The sequence below is a fragment of the Phaseolus vulgaris genome, chromosome 6 (genome assembly GCF_051622355.1).
Source record: "Phaseolus vulgaris cultivar YP4 chromosome 6, ASM5162235v1, whole genome shotgun sequence".
NCBI lineage: Eukaryota > Viridiplantae > Streptophyta > Magnoliopsida > Fabales > Fabaceae > Phaseolus > Phaseolus vulgaris.
This window is the reverse complement of record NC_143503.1, coordinates 25,282,839-25,307,490: the sequence shown is the minus strand read 5'-3', so window position 1 is coordinate 25,307,490 and position 24,652 is coordinate 25,282,839. Positions and strand designations below refer to the sequence as shown.

At 30.6% G+C, this 24,652-nt stretch overlaps 4 protein-coding genes across 5 annotated transcripts; 1 reads left to right on the top strand and 3 right to left on the bottom strand.

The window, feature by feature from the left end:
• The first annotated feature begins 4,549 nt into the window (after positions 1-4,549).
• Positions 4,550-6,706, top strand: LOC137831541 (peroxidase RIP1). Its single transcript, XM_068639260.1, has 3 exons — positions 4,550-4,963; positions 5,394-5,588; positions 5,809-6,706. Exons 1-3 carry the CDS (start codon positions 4,748-4,750, stop codon positions 6,370-6,372), a joined length of 975 nt encoding a protein of 324 aa, XP_068495361.1. The 5' UTR covers positions 4,550-4,747; the 3' UTR covers positions 6,373-6,706.
• Positions 6,707-7,745: 1,039 nt separating this feature from the next.
• LOC137831542 (cationic peroxidase 1) lies at positions 7,746-9,447 on the bottom strand. The gene is made up of 4 exons (XM_068639262.2): positions 9,212-9,447; positions 8,741-8,932; positions 8,439-8,604; positions 7,746-8,342 (listed from the first exon to the last, which is right to left on the bottom strand). Exons 1-4 carry the CDS (start codon positions 9,422-9,424, stop codon positions 7,957-7,959), a joined length of 957 nt encoding a protein of 318 aa, XP_068495363.1. The 5' UTR covers positions 9,425-9,447; the 3' UTR covers positions 7,746-7,956.
• A 4,311-nt stretch (positions 9,448-13,758) lies between these two features.
• On the bottom strand, positions 13,759-16,606 carry LOC137831540 (eukaryotic translation initiation factor 2 subunit alpha homolog). The gene is made up of 7 exons (XM_068639259.1): positions 16,043-16,606; positions 15,885-15,941; positions 15,718-15,804; positions 15,482-15,628; positions 15,231-15,335; positions 14,280-14,378; positions 13,759-14,118 (listed from the first exon to the last, which is right to left on the bottom strand). Exons 1-7 carry the CDS (start codon positions 16,415-16,417, stop codon positions 13,966-13,968), a joined length of 1,023 nt encoding a protein of 340 aa, XP_068495360.1. The 5' UTR covers positions 16,418-16,606; the 3' UTR covers positions 13,759-13,965.
• Positions 16,607-19,949: 3,343 nt separating this feature from the next.
• LOC137831538 (uncharacterized) lies at positions 19,950-22,204 on the bottom strand. 2 transcript variants are annotated; one of them, XM_068639257.1, is made up of 4 exons: positions 21,310-22,204; positions 20,794-20,913; positions 20,284-20,454; positions 19,950-20,184 (listed from the first exon to the last, which is right to left on the bottom strand). In XM_068639257.1, exons 1-4 carry the CDS (start codon positions 21,385-21,387, stop codon positions 20,089-20,091), a joined length of 465 nt encoding a protein of 154 aa, XP_068495358.1. In that variant the 5' UTR covers positions 21,388-22,204; the 3' UTR covers positions 19,950-20,088. The 2 variants fall into 2 exon arrangements, with proteins under 2 accessions (XP_068495358.1, XP_068495359.1); XM_068639258.2 differs by having other exon boundaries at positions 20,794-21,224; positions 21,310-21,432.
• Between the last annotated feature and the right edge of the window lie 2,448 nt (positions 22,205-24,652).

Below are 24,652 nucleotides of genomic sequence, written 5' to 3'. Positions count from 1 at the left end.
ATTTGGAGTTGGTGTACTCCCTCAATGTGAGATGTATTAATTATTTGAAGTTGGTCCCTCAATAGGAAATTAATGCATGCTTCATGTTCTATTTAATTATCAATGTATACCTACTCAGTATTATTATTGGTTACATATATCATTTTTTCCCTTAGTTACTTGCATACTCACCACACCGTCAGCAAGAAGAGCTTATAGAGTGGACCACATTGAAATTAACAATGTTGAAGTAAACGCATTGTGTTAGTTGTAATATATTGTTGGTTTGATTATAAGATTGAAGTTTTTTTAGTTTAGTGTTTTATTAGCTATAATTAAATTAATAAATATATTATAAATAGAATATTTATATATAATCTTTAAAATCTTGTGCCTTGAGTATAAGTGTCACTCGCTCTAGCCCATTCCAAAAAACAAAGAAATTTATATTTAGACAACATCGTGAAGACATAACAATGTACATGCTTCGTTAGTCTCACCAACCAACGACTTTTACATACAAATGTATCATTATGAGATTTGTTGGAGTTCCAATACATGCACAAAAATAAAGAGTTTGAATTTTGATTATTTGGCTTATATCATAATGGGACTTCACTTCTTCTATTTGATTGATTGATTCTTGTAGCACCTTCATATATCATCCCTCTTGAAGTTCTGATTTTTCCATTCACCGCTTAGCTTTCTAGTGTTATCGTTATATCCCTACATTTTCTTCACTATTCACAGCCTCAACATTCATCATCCAACTTTACTTATATGCCTTCAAGTCCTTCTTCATTACAACAAAAATTATAATATGTGCAATCTGTCATGCATTACTATGCAAACTAGGTAGTTACTGTGTGAATTGATTTTGCTGAATTTGATTATTATATTGAGACACCATGTTTATTTTAATTTTATTTATTTTTTGTTGAGAAAAAAAAAATCCTTCTCCTTATTTGCAGAACTTGTGCTCCAATTCTCCTGGTGCGGTTGGTTTATCCTTTACTTACCTACATGACAAACACTACACTATATAACACAACACACACAATTCACATTTTCTCCTACTTCCTCTCTCTATCCTTATTCCTCCTTCCACGTGCTCTTTATTTCACATCTAGCATCAACTAATTTATTTAGTCTCAAATAAAAATATTATTAAAAAGTTGTTGAATAGTGACTGAAATATATGGTCTTATCATCGAAAAATGTAGTAACTATTATTTACAAAATTAGTTATCAAATTAATGATTATAAATTATATCATCAAATCATTCACAAAATCAGTAAAAAAAAATCAATAATTATATTAAGTTTTTATTTTCCAACAATTTATGTATATTTCTCTTTTTTAATTTTCACGCTTAGCTCACCCAAAATTAATATTAATAATAATATTAAATATATTAATAATAATATAATAATAGTAATAATATTAATGCTAATATTATTAATATTAAAAATATTAAAATTAAATAGAATATTAATAATATTAATATCAAATAATAATAAATTAGTAATAATATTAATAATTAAAATAATAATAATAATAATAGTATTATTATTATTATTATTAATATCAATAAATAATATTAATAAATATAATAATAATTTTAACATTAACAATATTAATAAATATAATAATATTAATATCAATAGTAATATTAATTAAAATAGATTAATAATAATTAAAATAATACTAATTTTAATAATAACATTATTAATGACAATATTATAAATAATAATAATAATAATAATAATAGTCATAGTAACACAATAATAATCATACTTTTTCATTACTGGTTTTGGAAATATTCATTGTTGTAGTTTTGGAGGTTCAACTCCTTTTTCAACAAAACGTTAAAATTAACTTTAATAGCCTTAAAAATGATATAATAAAAATATAATAATAGTAAAAAAAGTATTAATAATAATAAACCAATTTTTTTTAGTGTAAGATTTTAAAATAGTGATCAATATTTTGGTCACTGTTTAACTTAGTGCTGATTTTGATCATTTAGTGATTGAATTTTTTGTTATTATTTATGATTTTTGTTGTAGTTAATTAAATAATAGATGAACATGACCCAAGAAATGCATGGAGACAAGTATAATGATAACATTCTTATTCTTACTACCTTTATGAAATACATGTCTCCTTTGTTTCTTATTTTTTTATCTTCTATCAAGCTCAATCTAAACTAGTTATGGCCTGATCTACTCTTACTATTCTAACCCTTCTACCTACATCTCATATACCATACCTCTCATTCTTAACAATAAACTACAAAAAAGTATCAAAATTTTATTAATATTATTTATGAATATAAATATGAAGATAAATTTATTTACAAACACAGATTCATGAATAGTTTACCTACGGAATTATATTTATAAATAATATTAATAACAATAATTTTATCATCAATTTTAATAAAAAAATTAATATTAACAATAACAATTTTATATTAATAGTAATAATAAAAATATTAATACTATTATTCATAATAATAATAATATTAATATTGTTATTAATATTATTAGTATTGTTATTAATTTTATGAATGCAAATTCTGTGGATAAATTTATCTATGAATATATATAAATAATAATAATTATAAATATTATTATTATTTTAATATTAATAATATTTTTATTATTAATATTAGTAATAATAATATTAATATATGTTAATAATATTAATGAATTACATATTAATAATATTGATGATATTAATCTCAATATTATTATTGTTATTATTAGGATTTAGGGTAATATTTAATAATAATACTAATAATAACCATAATTATAATAAAAACAATGATATAATGTTTGTATTGGTTAAAACTTTTATCTCTCTACTTGATTCGATTTCCTCCAAAAAAATATTAATGATTATAATAATAATAATTATTATTATTATAATAATTATTATTATTATGGCTTTTAACTATCATAAAAGTTTTTTATTAACAATGAATATCTATCATATAAGTAGTTCGTACACTAATCACAGTAACTTTGCCCCTGAACTGTCACTATGTTCGCGTAGCACGGGTAGTAGTAATGTTATCATTAAATTCATCGTCAATGTAATAGCTTTTCTTTCTCGAACGGATTTGGAGATTTAGAGACCAAATTTGGAGATCTAGGGAACAATTGCTCCTGCTGACGTGTCCGGTCGGTTTCACACTTTTGATGCTTCTTGATGCATTCGTCTTCCTGGTTGTCCAACTCCTCAGGCGGGTGGAGTACCTGCAAAATGCACTTCGATACTTAAGTACCTGCAAAATGCACTTCGATACTTAAGTCAGTGGGGTATCAGCACTCGGTTATCAGAGTACTGTAGATAATGACGTACATTTCTTTTTGAAATGCGTGTTATTGATATTACCTCAATGGGTCTTCATTGTTGGGCCAGGTTAGTTTACAATTAGAGTTGTGTTAGGTCACCCTTAATCATGGATTAGTCTCGCAAATCCGATCAACCTTTGACTTGAATGTTATGTGTCGGTCGACCACGTGTGCGACGTGATCGACTATCTCGTTTGAGTCACGATTTGGTCCTCAAGTTGGTGACTCGGCTGGTCGTACAAGTACATTTATATTTCTAAAAAAAAAAAAAGTATATGCATGCTTTCTTGACTTTTGAAGAAATCATCATAGTTGAACTATTTCAGTTTTCGTTTTCACTAATGTGTGATTATGAATTTTTGCAATCCAATTACTTAATAAATTATGACTTTATCCAAATTATGAATCTTCCTTACTAAAGCCGACCTAATAATTGCACTGAGTAGTACAGCACGAAAAGAAAAACTATATTAAGATTCTATTTACTCTTGTTTTAACGTTGCAGAATTGGTCGACATTTTCGTTTCAATATTTTCAACTTTCCTTGGTTAACATTTTGTCAATACGAACTATTATATTCATATATAATACTTACCAACTACCTCTTCTTACGCGCAACTTTTATGATCAGTTTACTCATAGAAGCTGGCATGGACTTTTGGCTCTCTCACACAATTAACTCTTTTCATATATAATATACTCTCATATCACTCACAAACTCAGAAATTAAGGTTAAGGGTAAATGGATATTAAGGTAGTTTATATACTTCTCTCAACCTAAAAAACGATTTTTAAAAACAAAACTGTGATGTAACATGTAACACTGATATCGAAAGCGGAAAATATATTGACACTAGACTTTTCATTATTTGTACCAACGACAATTCTCTTTGACCCGTGATACGTAATATACTTTTATAAAAAAACATACATTTTTTCTTCATTACTTTATCCATTTCCTAATTATAAATGGCTCCCGTTTTTCTGTTTTATGTGTTTCAAAACTTCCATGTAAATATCCATTATGTTTTTCTATATTCTGAAATATTAGTACTCAAATTTTGAGGGCAAGATTCTGAAAACAATTCTTCACTGTTTTTGGTTTAACATTCTTACCTTTTGCTTAACATGCGACTTTTTCCCATTTGAAGCTGGCATGCATTTGCATGCAATGCATAGAAATGTGTGGCCCGTGGGGGCAATATTTGAACATTTCTCTTACGCGGTTTGCGTCAATTTGTAATTTAGCAAAATCAAGTTGAAACACAACGATCCAAAAATTTAGGTAGATTACTCAAACAAGTAAACTAGCTGGTTGCTACTTGGAGTCTAGTCTATATAAATCCCACTACCAATTAAGATAAACTCACACAAATCATACACTTGTTAAGATCGAGATCCAAAAATGGCTTCTCATCTCCAACATTTCCTTGTTCTTATTGCCATGGCCACACTTCTCACAATCCCTTCTCATGCACAACAACTCAGTCCTGAATTTTACAACATGGTTTGCCCTCAGGCACTTCCAATCATTAAGTCAGTTGTTCAAAGAGCCATATTCCGTGAACGACGTATGGGAGCTTCTTTACTGCGTTTGCACTTTCATGACTGCTTTGTCAATGTGAGTTGCATGCACACGCTGTAATCCTTAGTTCTATCACTAATCAATATTGCTTTTCTACTCTTTCTCACATTGAAAGTTAAACATCTCCAACAAAAAAATTACAATAAGAAGCATTGCAGATATTCCAATAATGATCTGATAGCATGTGTCTGTCTTGCAAATGGTACTCTTATAAACAGTGTCAAATTAGCTATAGGATCAGGTTTTTCATTCATGATAATTTTCTCTGACTTTTGTTTTCCTCCCCCCGTTGACTTCTTACATACAGCCTGCATATACATCATTTCCAAGCCAAGTTGACTAGGTCAAGTTAGTTGATTCATTTCATTATAGTAAATTTTCATTGGTACCGTATTCAAATAAGAACTTTTAGTTTGAACTGAGTAAATTATCCTCAAAAAAGTAATGTGCATGGCTGAAATTATAGGGCTGTGATGGATCAGTTCTGCTGGATGACACCCCAAATTTCACAGGGGAGAAGACTGCACTACCAAATATTGGCTCAATTAGAGGTTTGGAGGTGGTTGATGAAATCAAAGCAGCGGTTGACAAAGCTTGCAAACGTCCTGTGGTATCATGTGCAGATATCTTAGCAATTGCTGCTCGTGATTCTGTTTCCATTGTGAGTGTCAACACTAGTCATACTAATCTTAATTCTCTTCTCACATTCTGGAACAAATAAATTATGAAAGAGCTAGAAAGTGAATTAGATTGGTAATGTAATAAAAAGAAAGAATAGAGAGAAAAATAAAATGAAATGAAGTAGAAGTAAATAAACTGTGTGAATACTTATAGATGAATATCTCCTTCAAATAGTAATGAATGCTTTGCTCTGGTAACAGTTGGGAGGTTCACTCTATTGGTACAAAGTGCCACTGGGTAGAAGGGACGCAAGAACTGCAAGCAAGGATGCTGCAAACTCAAATCTTCCTCCCCCATTTTTCAGCCTCTCCCAGCTTCTTTCAAGTTTTCAATCTCATGGACTTGACCTTAAAGATCTCGTAGCTCTTTCTGGTGCACACACCATTGGATTTGCGCAATGCTCTACCTTTAGGAACAGGATCTACAATGACACCAACATAGACCCCAACTTTGCATCTTCTTTGCAGAGCACATGCCCTAAAAGTGGTGGAGATAGTAATCTGGCACCGTTGGATCGTGTCACTCCCTCAAGAGTTGACACTTCATACTACACTGCTTTGCTAAGACAAAAGGGTCTGCTTCATTCTGATCAAGAGCTCTTCAAAGGAGATGGCAGTGAAAGTGACTCTTTGGTGAAGCTCTACAGCAGTAACCCTTTTGCTTTTGCAAGAGATTTCAAAGCTTCCATGATCAAGATGGGTAACATGAAGCCTCTTACTGGGAATGCTGGAGAGATCAGAGTCAATTGTAGAAGAGTCAACTAATCTGGAGCAATTGCAGAGTTATAACTGCAATTACAACCTTCAAAATTTCTCAATGAATCCATAATTTATTAAAAAATTATTTCTATTTTTCCTTTTAACCGTTGTAATGTAGAACAACTTAGTCTTAAATTGTAAACCTAAGACTCTTTTGATAGTACAAAAAGGAATGAACAGCTTCAATGTCAAACTGTTCATTCCTTTTGAGTTTCCATGTATTTGTATAATGTAATTGTGACTGTATTTGTATTCATTTAGTAATTTTTTAGTAGCATAAATAATTGTGATGAAGTGATAATAAATTGAATTAGTTGTATTTGTTCGTAATGAGCTCAAATAATTATCCCCAAAATCCTCTATTATTAATATAATTTTTTTGCCAATTAAAAAAACTTAGCTCAAATAATTGCATTTACAGTTTAAAACCCTAATAATACTATATTATAATTGATAATTAGTAATATGCGTAAGGTCAACATTTAGTTACGATTATTTTCAGTGGAAGAACATGAGTTTGACTTGGAGCTGAGAACCGTGCTCAAAGTATACTTTATTAGTGTGTTTCGGTTTTCTTTAAGACGAACTTTCAAAGTTGTATAGTGAAAAGGTTTGATTAATTTTAAGCAATTCTATGTTTGGATATTTTTAATTTTTATTAAAAAAATTATTCTATTGACTATTTAAAACATTTATAATTTAGAATTGAATATTCATTATTTAATTTTTTTTTCCAATGGGGGGATGCACATGATTACTAGTTTTTAAATAAAACATAATCATGGATGGTGACATAGGCACCATCTTGTGTTAAGTAAAATATATTTTTTTATAAAAACAATAGAAAAATGGTAACTAAGAAAACAAATGTTATATTTAAAAAGAAAGAAAATGATTAATCGTGAAAAAAATACAAAACAATAAAAAGTTATTTTAATTTTTTTAACCCCTTAATTAGGACAACTTTGAAACTGTTAAGTCAACGAATTGTTGGCCTATCGCTAAACTCAATAACCTACCAAACACTGTTTTAACTTTTAATAATAATAATAACGATCGATTTAAAAAAAAAATTGCACTCTTGTTTTATATATTTTCATGAAAATAAAGAAAGTGCATTCCTCTGAAATCATGGAGAAATAATATTGTGTTTCGAAGCTATTTGGAACCAAAATTCATTTAGTTAAAAAGAGTCTTGAATTAAGTTAATAAGATACAAAGTAAACAAGTGAAAAAATTGTATTGCCTCTGAGTTATCTTTTACAGTGGATGATGGCGTTTAATTATTATAGTTGATTCAATTAAAATCAGCAGAAAATGATGCAACATGCTACTTTTACACCAAGAATTGAAATGCCATGAGAATAACACTTGTGTCATGGACCAACAATAACACTCTTTATTTAAAGTATCCAATTCATGGAGAACTACAACTAAAAATAAACTGACTACAAATTCAGATAATTCTTTGACATTAACAAGACTCGAACACACCAAAAAAAAAAACATAACACAAAGATTGTGACTGAATGAGCATGTAATTCTCTAGCTAGCTTTGCTCAATTCATGCTCATCCAACTTTCTCCATTTTTAGTTAACTGCGCGGCAATTTGTTCTGATTTGGCCACTGCTTCCTGTCAAAGGACTGAGGTTTCCCATTTTGACCATGGCACTAGAAAAGTCTGCATAGAAAGATGAAGAGCTGGTGCTGTAGGCAGTGACCTGAGAATCAGTAGAACCACCACTGAAGAGTTGTTGATCAGAATGCAGAAGGCCTTTCTTGTTCACTAGATTCTTGAAATAAGAATTGTCAAATAACACATTGGTGGTCACATCAAGTGGGGACAGGTTGCTATCACCATCAGTGCTTGGACAATTTGACTGTGTTGATGTTGCAAAATCTGAATCAATGTTGGTTTCATTGTAAATCCTACCCCGGAAGAACTGGCATTTGGCTTGCCCTGTTGTATGAGCTCCTACACATCATTGTACATTAATTGAGATAAGAAAAAACAAAATCATTAGGTTTTGTACTGAATTTACAAATATCTTGACATGTTCTCTGAATTTACCTGAGAGGACTACCATCTCTTTGGTGGTAAACCCCTTATTTGAAAAAGCTGTTATGAGATCACTCAGATCCAATTGAGGAGATGGAATATCGGTGGTGGCAGCATCTTTACTTGCGGTGGTTGAATCCCTTCTCCCTAAGCCAACAGTCCATGATGAACCACCCAACTGTTACAATAAAAATGCCATTCACTTAATATTTTATATTAAAACTACAAACTTATCATACATCAGTGAAAATGGATTTCTTGTTTATGTGAATTTTTCTTGTATATGTTCATAGTATTGTAATAAATTAACTTACTGATACGACAGAATCACGAGCAGCAACTGCAAGAATATCTGCACAGGAAACAATTCCTGGACAATCAGTTTCCAACTGACTTTTGATGTCGTCGATTACATCAAAACCTCTCAAAGAATCCACGTTTGCAGCAGCTGACTTTTCTCCCGTGAAGCTCGAAGTGTCATCTAGAAGAACTGATGCATCACATCCCTACAAGTTTCATAACAATATTTAATCAACAAAGACACAATGTGTTCTCCATGGTGTAGAAAAATAAATGTGTAACTTCTGGAAACTCATACAAGCTACATATATTCTATTCCATGACAGAGTCCAAGGATGTTTGGAGATCATGTCATGTCATGTTGAAGTTGTATATACATATGCATGGATGTTCATGCAAGATCTGAGTGAATATATGCATGTGTACGTGAGTAAGAGAATGAAAGAGACGAAGGAAGGGAGAGAGAGAGAGAAGAAAGAACTTGCATTAACAAAGCAGTCATGGAAATGAAGACGGAGCAAGGACGCTCCCATGCGACGCTCTTTGGAAACAGCACTTTTGACTTTAGATTTTATGGTGGAGAGAGCACTGGAGCATGATGTTGCATAGAAATCTGAAGATAGCTGAGCAGAGGCTATGGCAAGCAGACAAAAGAAAAGAGAGAAGCAAAACACGTTGCAACGTGAATTCAAAGCCATTATAGTTCAAATAATCACTAGCACTGGCTAGGTCAAGTTTAATTTGAACTTGTGGTTTTGTGAGTGAACACTGCTCCTCCAGCTTAATATATAGCAAGCCATGCGCGGTCTATTTTGGACCTTATGTGATCTGGTTCTGATCAACTTTAAGTTGGTCAAAAGAACAGAAAATTAAACACTATGCATGTTTTAGTTATTGGGTTTCAACCAAAGTCTCCCATTTGGTTTATTATTGCATGGTGGTTGCTTATTTCGATGTGTTGGATATTAAATTAAAGGTAATGTGTTCAAGGTAATGGGGGAAAAACAGATTTATTATTCTATTGGTAGACTTAGAAAAAGGCATTTCCAAGGAATGCATCTATTGCCTGCCAAGCAAAGCAATGTAATATGTTGCTTGCCAAGCAATGTGATGGAAAAAAGTTTGAAGTGGAAAAATTGTTCCATTCACAAATTCTTGTTGCACTTATAGGTCACATAAACATACATTTGTAATATATCAAGAGCAGAGTTCAGAAGATATACACAAACAATATATACCTCACATTCATGGCCTAAAACTTGTACTAGCTTAAATAAGAAAATACTTTTGCAAAACTATAACCTCTTTCTTCCTTTAATTTTGGAGAAATATTTTAAAAATGTGTATACAAGAAAATGCAGAAAGTATAAAAAATATGTATAGATAATGTTAAGTACAGTATTATTATTAATGTTTGGTTCTTTAAGCATCTGGGTTGCATTAGTTAATTGCCATTGATTTACCACTGATAGCTTTCTGGTGTTATAAGCATTTGTAAACGAATTAAAGAGATTAATAGTCTGAGATTCCAAATAGAAGGTCTCACTTTAACAACTAAGGTGCAGAAATACAGCAGGGCAATGGCCACTGAAATGAAAAAAAAACTTATTTAAATTATATTTTCTTGAATGCTTTGACATGTGTTGCTTATAGAATGCCAAAGTCCAAAAGTTAATTTTGTTGAGCTTGATTAGAAGATACCTAATCCTGATGATGAAAATAGTCATAAAAGGTAGCTAGCAAGTTGTATATAGAACACTGGTACTATAAAAATATTAAATCAGTAGTGCTTTTAATAGTATAGTATTGCAATTAGGAATGTGAACATGCAATTGGAGGAATCAAGGTAGTCAAATCCTAAGCTTGGAAACCAAGTGCTGCGGATCTGCCAAACTTCAGAACATTCCACATGTCTCATTATATTAATATCAATAATAAGAACAAAAGTAAACATTAAATACAGAAAAGGGTCCAAAAGGTTCATATTTAGATATGGTTTTTGAGATGACCATGTGGATGGAATGGTTTATGTATATTTAGTTATCACCATATATATACTAATTGACTTTTCATGTGTCACTATATATATAATTTGTTCCATTCACTTGAATTTGCAAGAAAGTAGCAGCCGAAATGGAAAATATGGAGCAACGAATACCTATGTACACAACACCCCACTAAACTCATCATGGTTGACACTTTTCTTTTTTGGTTTCCAGAAGACTTAACACGAATATCTTTATTTTACACATTTTTTTTTTTCATTTTTCTGTCTATATGTTCCATCATATTACTTTATATGTGTGTTATATGTATATGAATTTTCTTTAAAATGTTCAATGTGCTGCTGATCGAATTTATGATAAAATAAAATTTGAATCAATAAAATATTTATATATAATGTAACATAAAAATAGTCTAAAAAGAATATTATTTGTAATAATATAATATACTAATATTCACATATAATATCATATAAAAATATTCATAAAACTAAAAAAATATAATAAAAAAATATTCATAACATTTTAAAATAATATTTATATATAATATAATATAAAATTATACTAAAATATAAAGAGAGAAATTACCTTTATAGGTAAATTGGCACAAGCATCTAAAAAAAAATACCAAAACTAAACAAGCATTTAAAAAAAATGTCAAAACTAAAGAAACATGCAACTCACCCTGGTTGAATATAAGGGTAATAGAAGTCTATTAAATAAAAAATATCCCTACAAGAAAATCATGAAATATAAACTAATTTTTAGAAACCAAAATAATTAATTGTATTAGTAACTAAATTAGAAACTATTTTAGAAACTAAAAAAAATTGATTTTTAAATTAGTTTCTATTATTGTTAAATAGTTTCTCAATGGTATTTAATTAGTTTTAACTACTAATTATTTAGTTTCTAAATTTGGTAACAAAAATTTTGGTTACTAATTAGATACAAATTTATAAATTATTTAACAATAATATAAACTAATTTAGAAACCAATTCTTTTTTTGAGTTTCTGGTCTCTAATTTAGTTATTATTGCAACTAATTCTTTTGGTTTCTATAAATTAATTTCTATTTTATGATTTTCTCGTAATGAATTATTAAATAAAAAATATGAATACATATATCATTGTTATTATTATATCCATATCATCAAAGTAAAAATTATTTAGACATATGATAAAAAAGTTCTTAACAAAGTGAGAAGGCTAGGTATATGATGTGAAAAATAAAGAATTGCTTATAAAAAAAATAAAACTGTGCATGTTATTTGAATAGAAGATGTTAATAACGAAACCAACTTCTTCCAAAGGATGAAAACAACTTCTTTACTATAAAACCGAGAATAAATAAATGAAAAAAGGTCACATTCGTAATAGTTGAAAATTTCACTTATCATAATAAATAAAAATAAAAATAAATATATTCAGTTATATTTAATTCAAACATAATATTTGTTATATAATTCAATAGCAATGAAATCTTATAGCCTTATAAATTAAATCTTATGGCCTTATACTCATCCTTTATTTTTAGTGTCATAATAAGTCACAACAAAAGAAATTGTTCTTTTAAATAGTAAAATCCTCTATAATGTTATTCTTATCAAATATTTTAATATATCTCTTTTAACATAAATATATGTATATTATTATTTTTACATATTATATAATTTATATTTTCATATATTATATTAAAAAAATTATATATAAATTATATCCCATTTTTTATAAATGAATTTTAACTAACAATATTTAAAAATTAGTCAATATTTTACAAATTATTTAATATTATTGTAAAAAATCATTTTAATTCTTCAACTTTATATATATATTTTTTAAATATAACAAAATTAAATTTTAATATTATTAATAAAATAATATTTTTAACTGTACATTTTTATTTTTAAAAATAGTAATTATCATTCATTTAAAAAAAAACAACTAACTATCCAATTTCTTCACAATTTATTTAAACATTACAACTTCAATTAAAAAGAAATTACAGATTAATAATAAATTTAATTAATGTTATCTACATCTTTGGTAAATTTTCTGTAACGCACTGTTTCCATTGCGTACTCAAATTGGCCCTACACATAACACTATTTTCATGTTGTCTCTGCATTAAACAATGTTTTCACGTTCATCACGACATACGTTTGCCAACTATACTATTATCTAAACAAAAAATTCTACCGTTTGTAATCCAGCATGACAGTAGAAAGCAGAATACAGAAGGGAAAATGATAAATGATAAACTTTAATGCATACAACGTGAAAATAGTGAAAATGATAAACTATAAATGATGAAAAAGATCATAAATGAGGTTGAAAGGGCAAATCATAAGTCAGAAGACTTCTTTCTTAATCATGAACCGAATTGTATTATGAATCTTAAGATTCATAATCAATAACTAAAAATGTTATCTATAGCTCACAAAATCATAAAAGAAATAAACAGGTCTAAGAGTGTTTCATATAAAGAAACAATGAAAACATCTGTATACTGGCCTTTTAAAGTAAAATAACTCACTACATAGTTAATAAAGTGAAATATAAACTTCAAAATAAATCATAATTCAACGAATAACAGGCAAAATGAGCTTCAAAATAGCTATGTAAGGGGACACTTCTACAGTGGCTTCACGGACTTAACCTCATTTTATTTGTGACTCACTTTTCACCCTATAGGCACACGTACCCATAAATCACAGCAAACACACAAGAATCAACAACAAAATAGAGAGATAATAGCAGCAGCAAAATTAGAGAGATACCAACATACGTCAACAGAACATGTTTAAGGTACTACTTAAGTCCTGCATAAACAGAGTGAAAAATACTTGGACAAATTCACAAAAACAAATGTGAACAAATTTTGTCATTTTCTATAGTTTCATTCTTAAATGGCGAGTTCTTAGCTAGCCCCAAGGTTTATCAATAGTTAAGGCAAAACTGAATAAGTTTGTTCAAATATAGTACTGGCCTAGATTTAAATATCTTGTTTCTTAGACTAAAACCACTATTCTAGGTAAAAACTCCTTAGTTTGGGTTGAACACCCTCGTCAAGAAACTACAAAATCGCTTTGGAAGTTACATGACTCAACAAACAGTAATTCAAATTTGTATTATACAACCGCAGATAAACAGTTTCTAAAGAATAATAAAAAAACACAAAATTAGTAAAGCCGTACTATGCTATCTGTGCCTTACTATACCCACAACTTATTTTTCACTCTGTTATGGCAGAACCGTTATCCACATCAACCTCACCCATTCCTGTATCTTCTTCCTCCTCACTGTCTTCATCACCACTGACCTCCTCGTTATCTTGGCGCAGCTTAGCCATGTGCTCAGCAAGCAATTTATCATCACGTTCACTCACCTGAAACAAAATGCAGTGTCAAACCTCTGAATGTAAGAAAGTACTAGAACTCTATCCCTATACTGACAAAAAATAAAGAACAGGACCCAAAGGCAGATGGAAAAAACTATGTAAATTAATAGAATATAGATGATAAAAAAAATAGAGGAAGTGACACTCACTGCTCTAGATGCCTCCTTAACCACAAGTTTACCCTTGTGTTGTTCTATTGCTTCGGTGCAAGAAGTAATGGCATTGTTAAGAACCAATATTCCTTGCTCCTGTCCAGACCATAACAAAATACACAAATTACTTTCAATAGCAAGGTTATCAAATGAACTTAATGAGACAAATCTACAACCTCCTCTTGTAGAGTGGATATTGAATACCATGCATATTATAGTGTCTAACAGTGGTGATATTAATAAACTCAGTTCATTGAACTCTCCCAATGCCGTTCTATGAAACAATTGGAATAAAAAATCTCAGCAAAGTATCAATACACACCCACAGACAAGCCATGTCTAAAGTACAACTTCCTTATAACAGCAAAATCAGAAAAATCACAACGTTTAGTTTTGTTAACACCAGCTATCAGGTTGAAAACATTTGTTGTTTAAAAGAATTTGATTCTCATTAAGTGACAGGAGATACCCAGACCAAACACTATACAAATCATACTCAGTAGCAGCCACAGTTAATGAGAAGTAGATGGGGATATTTGGTGCAAAAGGCAGAAACTTTCAAGCAACTTCTGATTCACATTCCTAAGAATGATTGAAACAAACAAGTATTCCCTTAAGTTTTACTTTTTTTACTTAGACACCCTTTTAGAAAACAACCACAACAGAGAAATATAATCTTACAACACCGCACTGACTTCGATGAAATAAAGAGTTATGAGAGAATGTTCAGGCCTTCGGGGATGAATCCTATTTGGCTGTTGCAAAATGCATGGCTTACATGGCAATCATAGTAACGTTAAACAGTTGCCAACCTAGTTCTACAACCTAAATGCCCTCAAGCATGAACTATAATACAACAATAGCGGCAAAGTCATATTTCAAAGACTTGCTCAATTTTGATAAAAGAGAAAATCAACATAACAAAATTTTTGTGAAGATTGCACTAACCTTGTCAAGTGTCTGAGTGGTAAGAACATAAAGTGGGGGAGCAACAAGTTTAATTTTGACAGGGCAGTCATCGTTTCCAGCAGCTTCAGCTCTACGCATTGCCTCCTGCATGATCAAATGATTATAAAACCTGAGATACTGTGGATGGTAAGCTATAAGCAGTACGACAACATATAACAAATCAGACACCCGAAAGAAAAGGAGGAACTTTTTATCCAAAAAAAAACAGGTAAAATAGAAACAATTAAGACCTTAATGTGAAGAACACCATCAAATTGGAAACATTTCATTTCAATATCAGCCCTGATTTTCAAGGGCTGGGGGGTCATCCGTCTTCTAATATTCTTCACAAGAGAATCCTTCACTTCTTCAGAGACAGCTGGCACTACCTTAGTCACCTATGGGCAAAACAAAAAAAAAAATACATTCAGTCATGAACAGAGAGACTCACGAGAGGAAGTAAATTTTACTCTGTAAAAAACTTTACCTCTTGCCCATCAGGGCCAACTTCCTTGATCTCACGGGTGAGCGTATTCAAAACAGTATCAGGATCAGTGACAATTATTTTGAAAGCCTGAACAGAGTGAAGTTTATTCAGTGACCAGTGCAAGAACAGAAAAGCATCAAAGAATTAAAAAAACAAAAATTGCCCACCTCAAAAGCATGACCATATTTGCGATATAAAGGCCATCCAATGTGAAGATAGAGCTCCTACAAAATAAAGGCCATTTGAATTTAGTTCAAAGCAAGTGTGAAATGGTACTATAGGAAGTGATGAGAACTGAGAAAAAAAAAGGGGTTTTGGTCAGTACCTCTAAATTGATGTCGAGGGTTTCAGCTACATGGCGCATGATGGAGTGGACGAGCTTGCTCTTGTTGTACCTTTCCTCACAGGCCTGAATGTCCTCTTCGGAGACCCTACGCTTGCTGAGATCGATGTAACCCTTTTCCTTGTCGACACGGAGGACCATGACGGGCTCGATGCGGCCGACCTTGATGAGGCTGCTGACGCTGCGAATACGACGGCGGGAGAGCTCCGAGAACAAGATCATGCCCTCGATGTTGTTGTACTCCAGAAGCGACACGTACGCCCCCATGTCGGCGATGTTCTTCACCTGAATCATCACCGCCATGTCCACCTCCGGGTACCTCGCCTCGTACATACGACATTCCAGGTTCGGACCCATCCTTCGATGATCTCTCTCAGCGCCGACTCAGGGTTTTCGTTTTGCTCTGTGGGAAATGAAAATGGAAAGAAACACTACCCTGGGAATCCTATCTTCCACGTTCTTGGGCTCGCTCTTCCTCGGGATCAATCTAAACCCAAAAATGCTGCTTACACTACATGCACTTCCTTGTTTACTAAACACACTCCCCTTTTGGATTTCAAAAAGTATTTGCATATTAAGAACCCTAGCTACTGTGCATAGTAGAGATAAGGATGTTAATTTGTAGCGTGTTTATCGGGAGTTTCTTCCTGCATCCCTACATTTTTAAAACCTTAAAATACACTTGAACTGTATTTATTTTTTTTGCATTCTGGATTATGGAATCTGGACAAATTTTGGATTGGCACTTCCGATAAAATTTCGGATTCACCAATCCGTAATTCAAAATATGTATTTCACATTCAAAAATTTATCATTCAAAAAAAGCATTCCAGATCCACCAATCCGTAATAGAAATATGCATTCCGAATTCAGAAATCCATAATTAAAAAAAAACATTCAAGATCCATCAATCCATAACAGAATTAGGTTTCCAGATTCAACAATTCGAAAATCAATAATTTATGCAAAATTTGCTTCCAGAACACCTCTTATCCAGAAAAAAAATGATTCAGTTCCGGATTGATGAATCCGTATCACACTTCCAGATCCCGATTTCCAGTAACCACGGTGCCCTTTTTCAAATAACAGATCAAGGCCAGTTTCAGGATTTAGAAAATTTTGGGGGTGCAGAAAGAAAAACGTACGGATGCAGGTAGTCCTAGTAGGATGATGGACTGCAAATAGAAATTTCCCAATGGATCTGGTTAGCCCAATTTGTTTTCAGCCTCAGAACTACTGTCAGACATAATCCATCTATATTTGGTGTCATAGATTAAAATTTATTAAAAATTACAAATGTATTCATAGTGTTTCTTACTATTTTTAATCGTTAATAATTTTAATAAAGTATAAATGTATCAGTAGCCACATATATATCCTCCTCCTAGATGAAAAAACTCTTATATTATTTAAACAAGAAAGAAAAATGTTTGAGAAATTTCCCTCATTATATGGTCCACAACAATGCTATAAAAATAAAATGACCAAGTAAAAAAAGTTTAATGAAGGTACATGTGTCTGGCGATAAAAAAGCAATAATGTGAAGAAGCATAAGGTTAATAATTATAAATTGGTTTAATGTGGAAGATGGATGATTCTCTTTGTGGAAGTGTAGTTAATGATGTAAAAGAGTGAAAATTGGAGTGCATGAGTTATTATGATAGTGGTTGTTCCTACTCAAGATAAGGGGACATGCACCTACATTATAATGTGTCTGTTTTCACCACTTAGGAAAACCAAAACCAAAATTTTATTCCTTTGATTCATCACAGAATGTTATTGTAAGATGTTCTTTCTCCATTTTGGTTTCACCCTGCTAACAAGATAAAGTGCAGAGGACTAATGAATTGCTTATTGTATTTAGCTGTTTTGGATTGGACATGTAAACGACCAACTAATGAAAACATGTTATATACAGAAAACTTATAACAGGTAAAAGAACAGTGACACACGTGACCCCATAATTTTTTGTTCTAATATATTATTATCAATGATTTATATGTAAAATTATAAGATCAAAACAAAATTTCAAATAATCATTTGGGTAAATCAGCATTCTATAATATTATATATATATGATTTTATTAATTATTATATATATTTAAAAGTATGGATTGAGGATATTAATATATATTGAACTAATTTAACACTACTAAAAAATTATTGAATAAAAAATTATTTTAAAAAATAATTAATTATTAAGGATTAAAGTAAATTAATTAATTTTTTTCTTATCAATCTACCAATTATCTGAATTACGATGAATTTATTCATCTAACCTAGTTTTGGTGTTTTGGTTGTGATCAGTTATGCAAGTGGTTTCAATTCAGTACATTATCTCAGTTCATCAAAATATCGTATAAGCACAATCGTTATGATCCACCACATAAACAAATTAATTTATTGCATACCATAAATTAAATATTATTTTAAAAAATAAAAAATTATTCATATTTAAATTAGTTGTTATTATTAAAAAATAGTTTTTAAATTAATATATAATTAACTACTAAATTTTAATTACTAACTTTAAAATATAAATAGTTGATAGCTGAATTTTTTATAGTTAATTATATAGTAATTTAATTATTAATAATTTTTTAGTTTTTAAAATAATATATAATTTAATTAATTCTTGAAGTGCAATACTTATACCATGTCATTTTCATTTGCATAAACTGCTAAACAAATATAATCTTTATAAAAAGAAAATAATTTTACAACAGAAAAATAAAACATGTAATAAAAAAAAAAGGTGTTTAAGATCCTCTAATTATTTAGGCAATATCTTCATTACTGTTTTTGAGTCTAGTGTGATCTATGGGACTCAGACACTTCTCTTAAATGGCGTATTCGTGTCGGACACACGTATCCGTGTCGACACTTGTACGACACTCGTAGGACACTTATCGGTGAAGTGTTCAATTCAAAATATTTGTTGAATTTTATAAAATTCTAGCATGGTTCTAACACGATTTTAAAAGGTATAAATACAATAATTTTTTAAAAACTCAAATTTATTGTATAAATTTTTATTATAATTATAAAAATAAGGAACAAATTCTTTTGAACCAATCATGAAAAATATTTTTTTCTCAGATCTTAAACAAACTTTTGCACATAAATATCTGTTTTTAATTTATATAATTTAAAATTATATAATATATAGATACGTGTCTCCGTATCCTACATTTTAAAGATTATACGTATTTCTGTGTCGTGTGAGTGTCCGTATCCTGTTACATTCTGATTCATCTTCGAGTTTTTTAAAGATGGTTTATTTATGATTGTTAGTTCATCTATTCTTAATAATATATTCGTATCCGTATCGTGCTACATTCTAATTCATCTTCGAATTTTTTAAAGGTGGTTTATTTATGATTGTTAGTTCATCTATTCTTAATAATATATTCATTTATCTTTTAATACGAAGTTTATTTTAAACTTTTGTTTTACGTATTTTAATATATATATATATATATAATAAAATAAAATTTCAAATTAAATTAAAAGAATTAGAATAGGAGATCAATTATATTTGGCAAAACAATTAAATGAGATTATTAATTAAAATATAGATAGATTGTGGAAAACTATATATACAGTAGCATTCCAATTTACAAACACTCCTGATTTAAATATTGTGTTTTAACTTATAAGGAAAAATGTTCTGCACTCATTCTACACTAATTTGAATATTTGTACGGAACCCACATGATAAATATAAACCTACTCTACTTTTTTTTTATTATTATTATGACTTTAATTAATGACAGCTTCTTAGGAAAAAATGTTTTTATCACTAATTTATTCATTATTTTTTATAAAAATTAATATTTATTTTTCTCTTAAAAAAAACCTTATAAAATAACTCGTACAACCATAGAAAAACACCAAAAAGTGGATCAAGGTTCTATTTATCTGGAGAAAGATTCAAATATTCATCAGAAAGGCCAACTTTCTCAACCTAATAACATTAAGTAAGCATAGTTTTTGTAATCATGACAATACATATAGGAGCTGGATCATCATATCTCTGAAACTTCCCTCCAGTTTTGAATAGCTTTAGACACTACTTGTTCAACTACTTCTGCATCCAAAGCACCAGTATCTTCATTCTTCTCCTGAAACATCCATAACAAGTAATGAACTCCATCAATACAAATACAATTACACTACCATTGCTATTTTGATTTTTTAAAATAAGTGTTTCACATATTTACTTTGTTTCCTAAAGCTTCTAAACTGAAGCTGTCTGCACAAGAAACCCTAGCCTGGAGCACATCAAGACCCAGCTCTTCAAAGGCTTCTAATATAAACACCAGCAACCCTTGGCAACTCCTTTCACTAAGCACCTTTATCACAAAACCCTCTTCTTGCATTTCAACTTCAAGCTACAAAATCATTAACAACAAACACAGATTAATCAATTATATTACCAACATCTGCAGATATATAGAGGTAATAATGCAGTAAAAAATTTCTCGGTATTATCAATAGGAGATTAAATATACCCTCCTTTATATAAATGTTAATGTTTTCAATATTATGAATGCTTTCTATAACCTATGAATCATGATAGTTATTTTATTATTGGTTTTGATTTTGAATTCCAACCTTAAATATGAAACTGTTTTAAACACTTGGAGAAGAACTTTAACATTCTTAATCATTTTACTAATAAAATTGTTTCCCCTTCTTTTCTAAAGTATTAGATGGTGAGATTCTCATACCTTAGGCATTGGATCATAGTCAGCGATTTTTCGTGCCGTTAATTGGTTCAATTCTTGCAGCTTTTGCTTTAAACCTTGTATGCAATTTGACAAATCCAATAACACTGGGGATTTAGGTGGCTGCATAAACACGAAAACGTTCCGTCAATCTGAAAGTGATATTCGATTATAAAACAAAATTCTATTTGGAGGTAAAAAGTATGAGCAAGAGATGAGATTTAGTAGAATTTGTATATCCAACTGCTATTAAATATACACACAGGTAAAAAAACAAATATCAAAGTGAGTACATGAATGTTAGAAATATCGAAAGTCTCCCTATAAAGTTTTGATTAGTGACATGAAATATATGAATTTGATGAGAGAAAGAGAATGAAAGTGATCACTCTGATGGAAATCAAACGTGGTATTCCCCCTTTTTAAAGTGGATTCTGCATGAAAAGGTTTGTCCAGAAACTGAATGAGGGGAAATATGGCATGTAAACAGGGAAGAAAGAGATATTGAAGAGTAATCACCGAGTGGGAGTATCTGATTGAACGAAGCAGCTGTAGGTTCCTGTACATGGCTGTTCTCTTGTGAATCCTTGAAACCATTCTCTCTCTTTTTCACACACTCTCTCTCTCTCACAAGAGAACTATAAGCAAAGAAATCTAACCATTATTGATGGTTTATAAAGAGGATGATGATACAGAATCTTGTTGATCACATGTGATGCAGTTTTGGAATTACAAAATGCATGAAATGTTTAACTTCGATCAAGGGTCTTGTTTTTTTCCTCGTGAGATATTCATTGTCACTGATCCAATTTTGTTCTTCTCTCAAGCTAACAAAGACCAAGTGTGACACGATATGTTTTATGGGGACAGTACAAATAATAAAGTATTGGGATTTCTGAAATATAAAAATGGAAAAGAAAACAAAAACACTAAGATATTTTGTATTAGTCCAACCATCTTTTACCATTCTCATTAACTATTGAATGCTAATTAACTTACAAGCGGGAAAAAAATCATTTCAGGGGCTAACTTTAATTCAGCAATGTTCTTAATAACTACAAAACTAAAGAAAGTGATTATCTATCAATCTTTTGACTGATTAACTTAAAGATCTATTTACCATTTAGTTGTTGAAGTAGATGAATAAAGTTAATCGATATGAGTAAAAAGTATGATGAAAGTTAATGATGTAGGAGGAATGGAGTTTGATTTGGCAGATTCTAAGTCAAAGTGGATAACAGAGAAAGGGACAAGATGTGCAAGCTGGTGTACGTTTGTCCTGTGTAAAATGAGGCAGCAATTGATGATACACAGTGGTGAAAGAAGAAGCATGTGGGTCATAGGGCAAGGGAAAACAGTGAAATAAAACATTCTTCTGCATGGGAACGTGTAAAACTGGTAAGAGAGTGGAGGTGGTGGTGGTGGTGCATTGGCAGCAAGCATATATAGTGGGGTTATGCAGGAAGCTGGCAAGGAAAAGGAATCTGAATGGGTTATGGCAGTAGGAAGTAGCTTAGCATCTACCAAGAAGTGTCAAAAACATGTTATAGCGTTATAGGTGTCTTCTTTGGATGCATCCAAGCTTTTCTCACGGGAAACCCTTTCTCTCTCTTCTTTCCCTATCTATCTCTACCCACACACTTCAAAGAGTTTTTGGTTCTATTATCAACTACTGCACAAACAAAATTAAATCATTCAATTTCTTCATTATTCTCCACTTCCTCCAAAACAAAAAGCAAAAACGCTTTGTCTTTCTCTTCTGTCGTTTTTATTTACCTGTTGTCATTGAATTTCTGTGATTGGTTCAACTTATTTGCCTGTTTTTGAGGGAAATTTTGAAAAATGTGTTGAGACATCATTTAATTTGACGAGATTTAGTCTAATGGGAATACTCTTTCTCATTAATTTCATACAAATTTGCTTAGTATGCAAGTCTAAGTGACTTAACTTTGTATATATGGTATTTAGGCAGAAACATTTGTATTTAAAGTGAAGAAATATGTGTAAACACTGTACTTATAGATGAGAGAAAAACTAAAAAAAAAGTGGTGTATCTTATAGTGTATTATTGTTTCATATTCATTTGTTTTGGTTCATGTGTTTCTTTTATCTTTCTGATCTTAGAACCATCAATTTCTTATCTAGTAATTGCCATTACATTTTATTTTTCTTTCCATCTTTTAAGGTACAGGTATATACATTGCAATGCATAATTTCTGTTTTCCTTAATTATAGGGCACTGCTTTGAAACATAGGTTACACAGCTTGGACTGCATCATACATAGGTTGTCAAAAGTTTGTCCTTATAAATGTACACATATAGTTATATCTATATTTCATGAGTTTTCTTGGCTAATCATGGAAAACTTGTTTTTCTTATTTCGTTTAGCTTGGTTTCCTTTTTGGGCGCAGCCTGTGCGAGAATGAAGTTAAAACTCAAAACTGTGATGGAAGCATGTGAGCTTATACCATTTTATGTTGCTGCTCAAAAGCCAAAAGGCAAAAGGAGAAGGAACTGTAGACATGCACATCAAGGCCGCAACTGAAAAGCTTTGAAATGCTAAAAGGAAAAAGTAGTGGATTCATGGAACTGTTAGTTGCAAAAAGAGAAAATGAATACAACAAGAATTATTGGCATATGTATTTGTCATGCATGTTGCTGTTGATTCACGTGCCTCACAACTTGGATTATAATTGGGGTTGCTAGTAGGCTGAAGAATTTGTCACTCGCTAGTGGTACACAAGAAACAAGTTCCACAGTACTGATAACATAAACTTAGAAGAAAGTGTAGCAATGTACAAAATTTAGGTTTACTCACTTCTCTCTAAAGGTTTTTTTTTTTATCAGAAAGTAAAGAAATAATAATAGAAATATTTTAAAAATATTTCAATCTTATTACATACCACCTGTTATTTATATTACAATGTCTATCAGTTATTTTTTATATTATCACACTACATTGTTTCTTTTCACAATAGTGTTATCATATATATATATATATATATATATATGATACATAGTAATACGATATCACCAAGGTACACACTAACTGTGTTATTTAAGGTAAAGGATTTCTCTATTTAGTACAAGTTCTTCACTGTGTTAATTTTTTATGTAATTGAAGAATACTACTGGTCATATGCAGAGGCAAATTGATGTGATGCAGTGTTCAAACGTCGTGTAGAGATTATATATACATAGAGAGAAAAAAAGAAGGGTCTACGTAAGATTAAATTCAAATATAGTAAAACAACATTAAAGTTTATCTTAATCATTTTGTCGGATTTTTCAGATAATTTGTTATCAGAGCTGTTTAACAAAGTATAAACTTGACATTGCAATTTTGTCGATAGTTACTCTAAACTTATTAAAGAGAATAAAAGCTATATTTTGTTGTAGGGATATCGTGTTGCGGAAGCGAGATAATTTCAACCAAAGATTATGAGAGATTAAAGTAACAAGTAAAGTGAGAATGATACCAGAATTTTTAGGTGGAAAACCCCCCTTTAAATAGAGGTAAAAAAACCACCGGTGAGAGAGCCAAAACTTTCACTATAATGATACTGGGAGTACAATGAATTCCTCTCAGACTAATAGATAAATAGCCCTAAAACAAATCCTCTCTATATGGGTTAAACACTTACACCACCCAAGAACAGAAATAGAGAGAGTATATGAAAAGAGAGAGGAAGCACGTGTTGCTTGTTTTTAGTGTGTTACATTGTTGGAAGGAAGTCACTATATACAGTGGTTCTAGGAGACAACAATAATAAATACAATTAATGGTAATTAACCTCCCATTGATTGCAATTGATTGCGGCAATTAACCTCCTATTGATTGCAATTGATTGCGGCAATTAA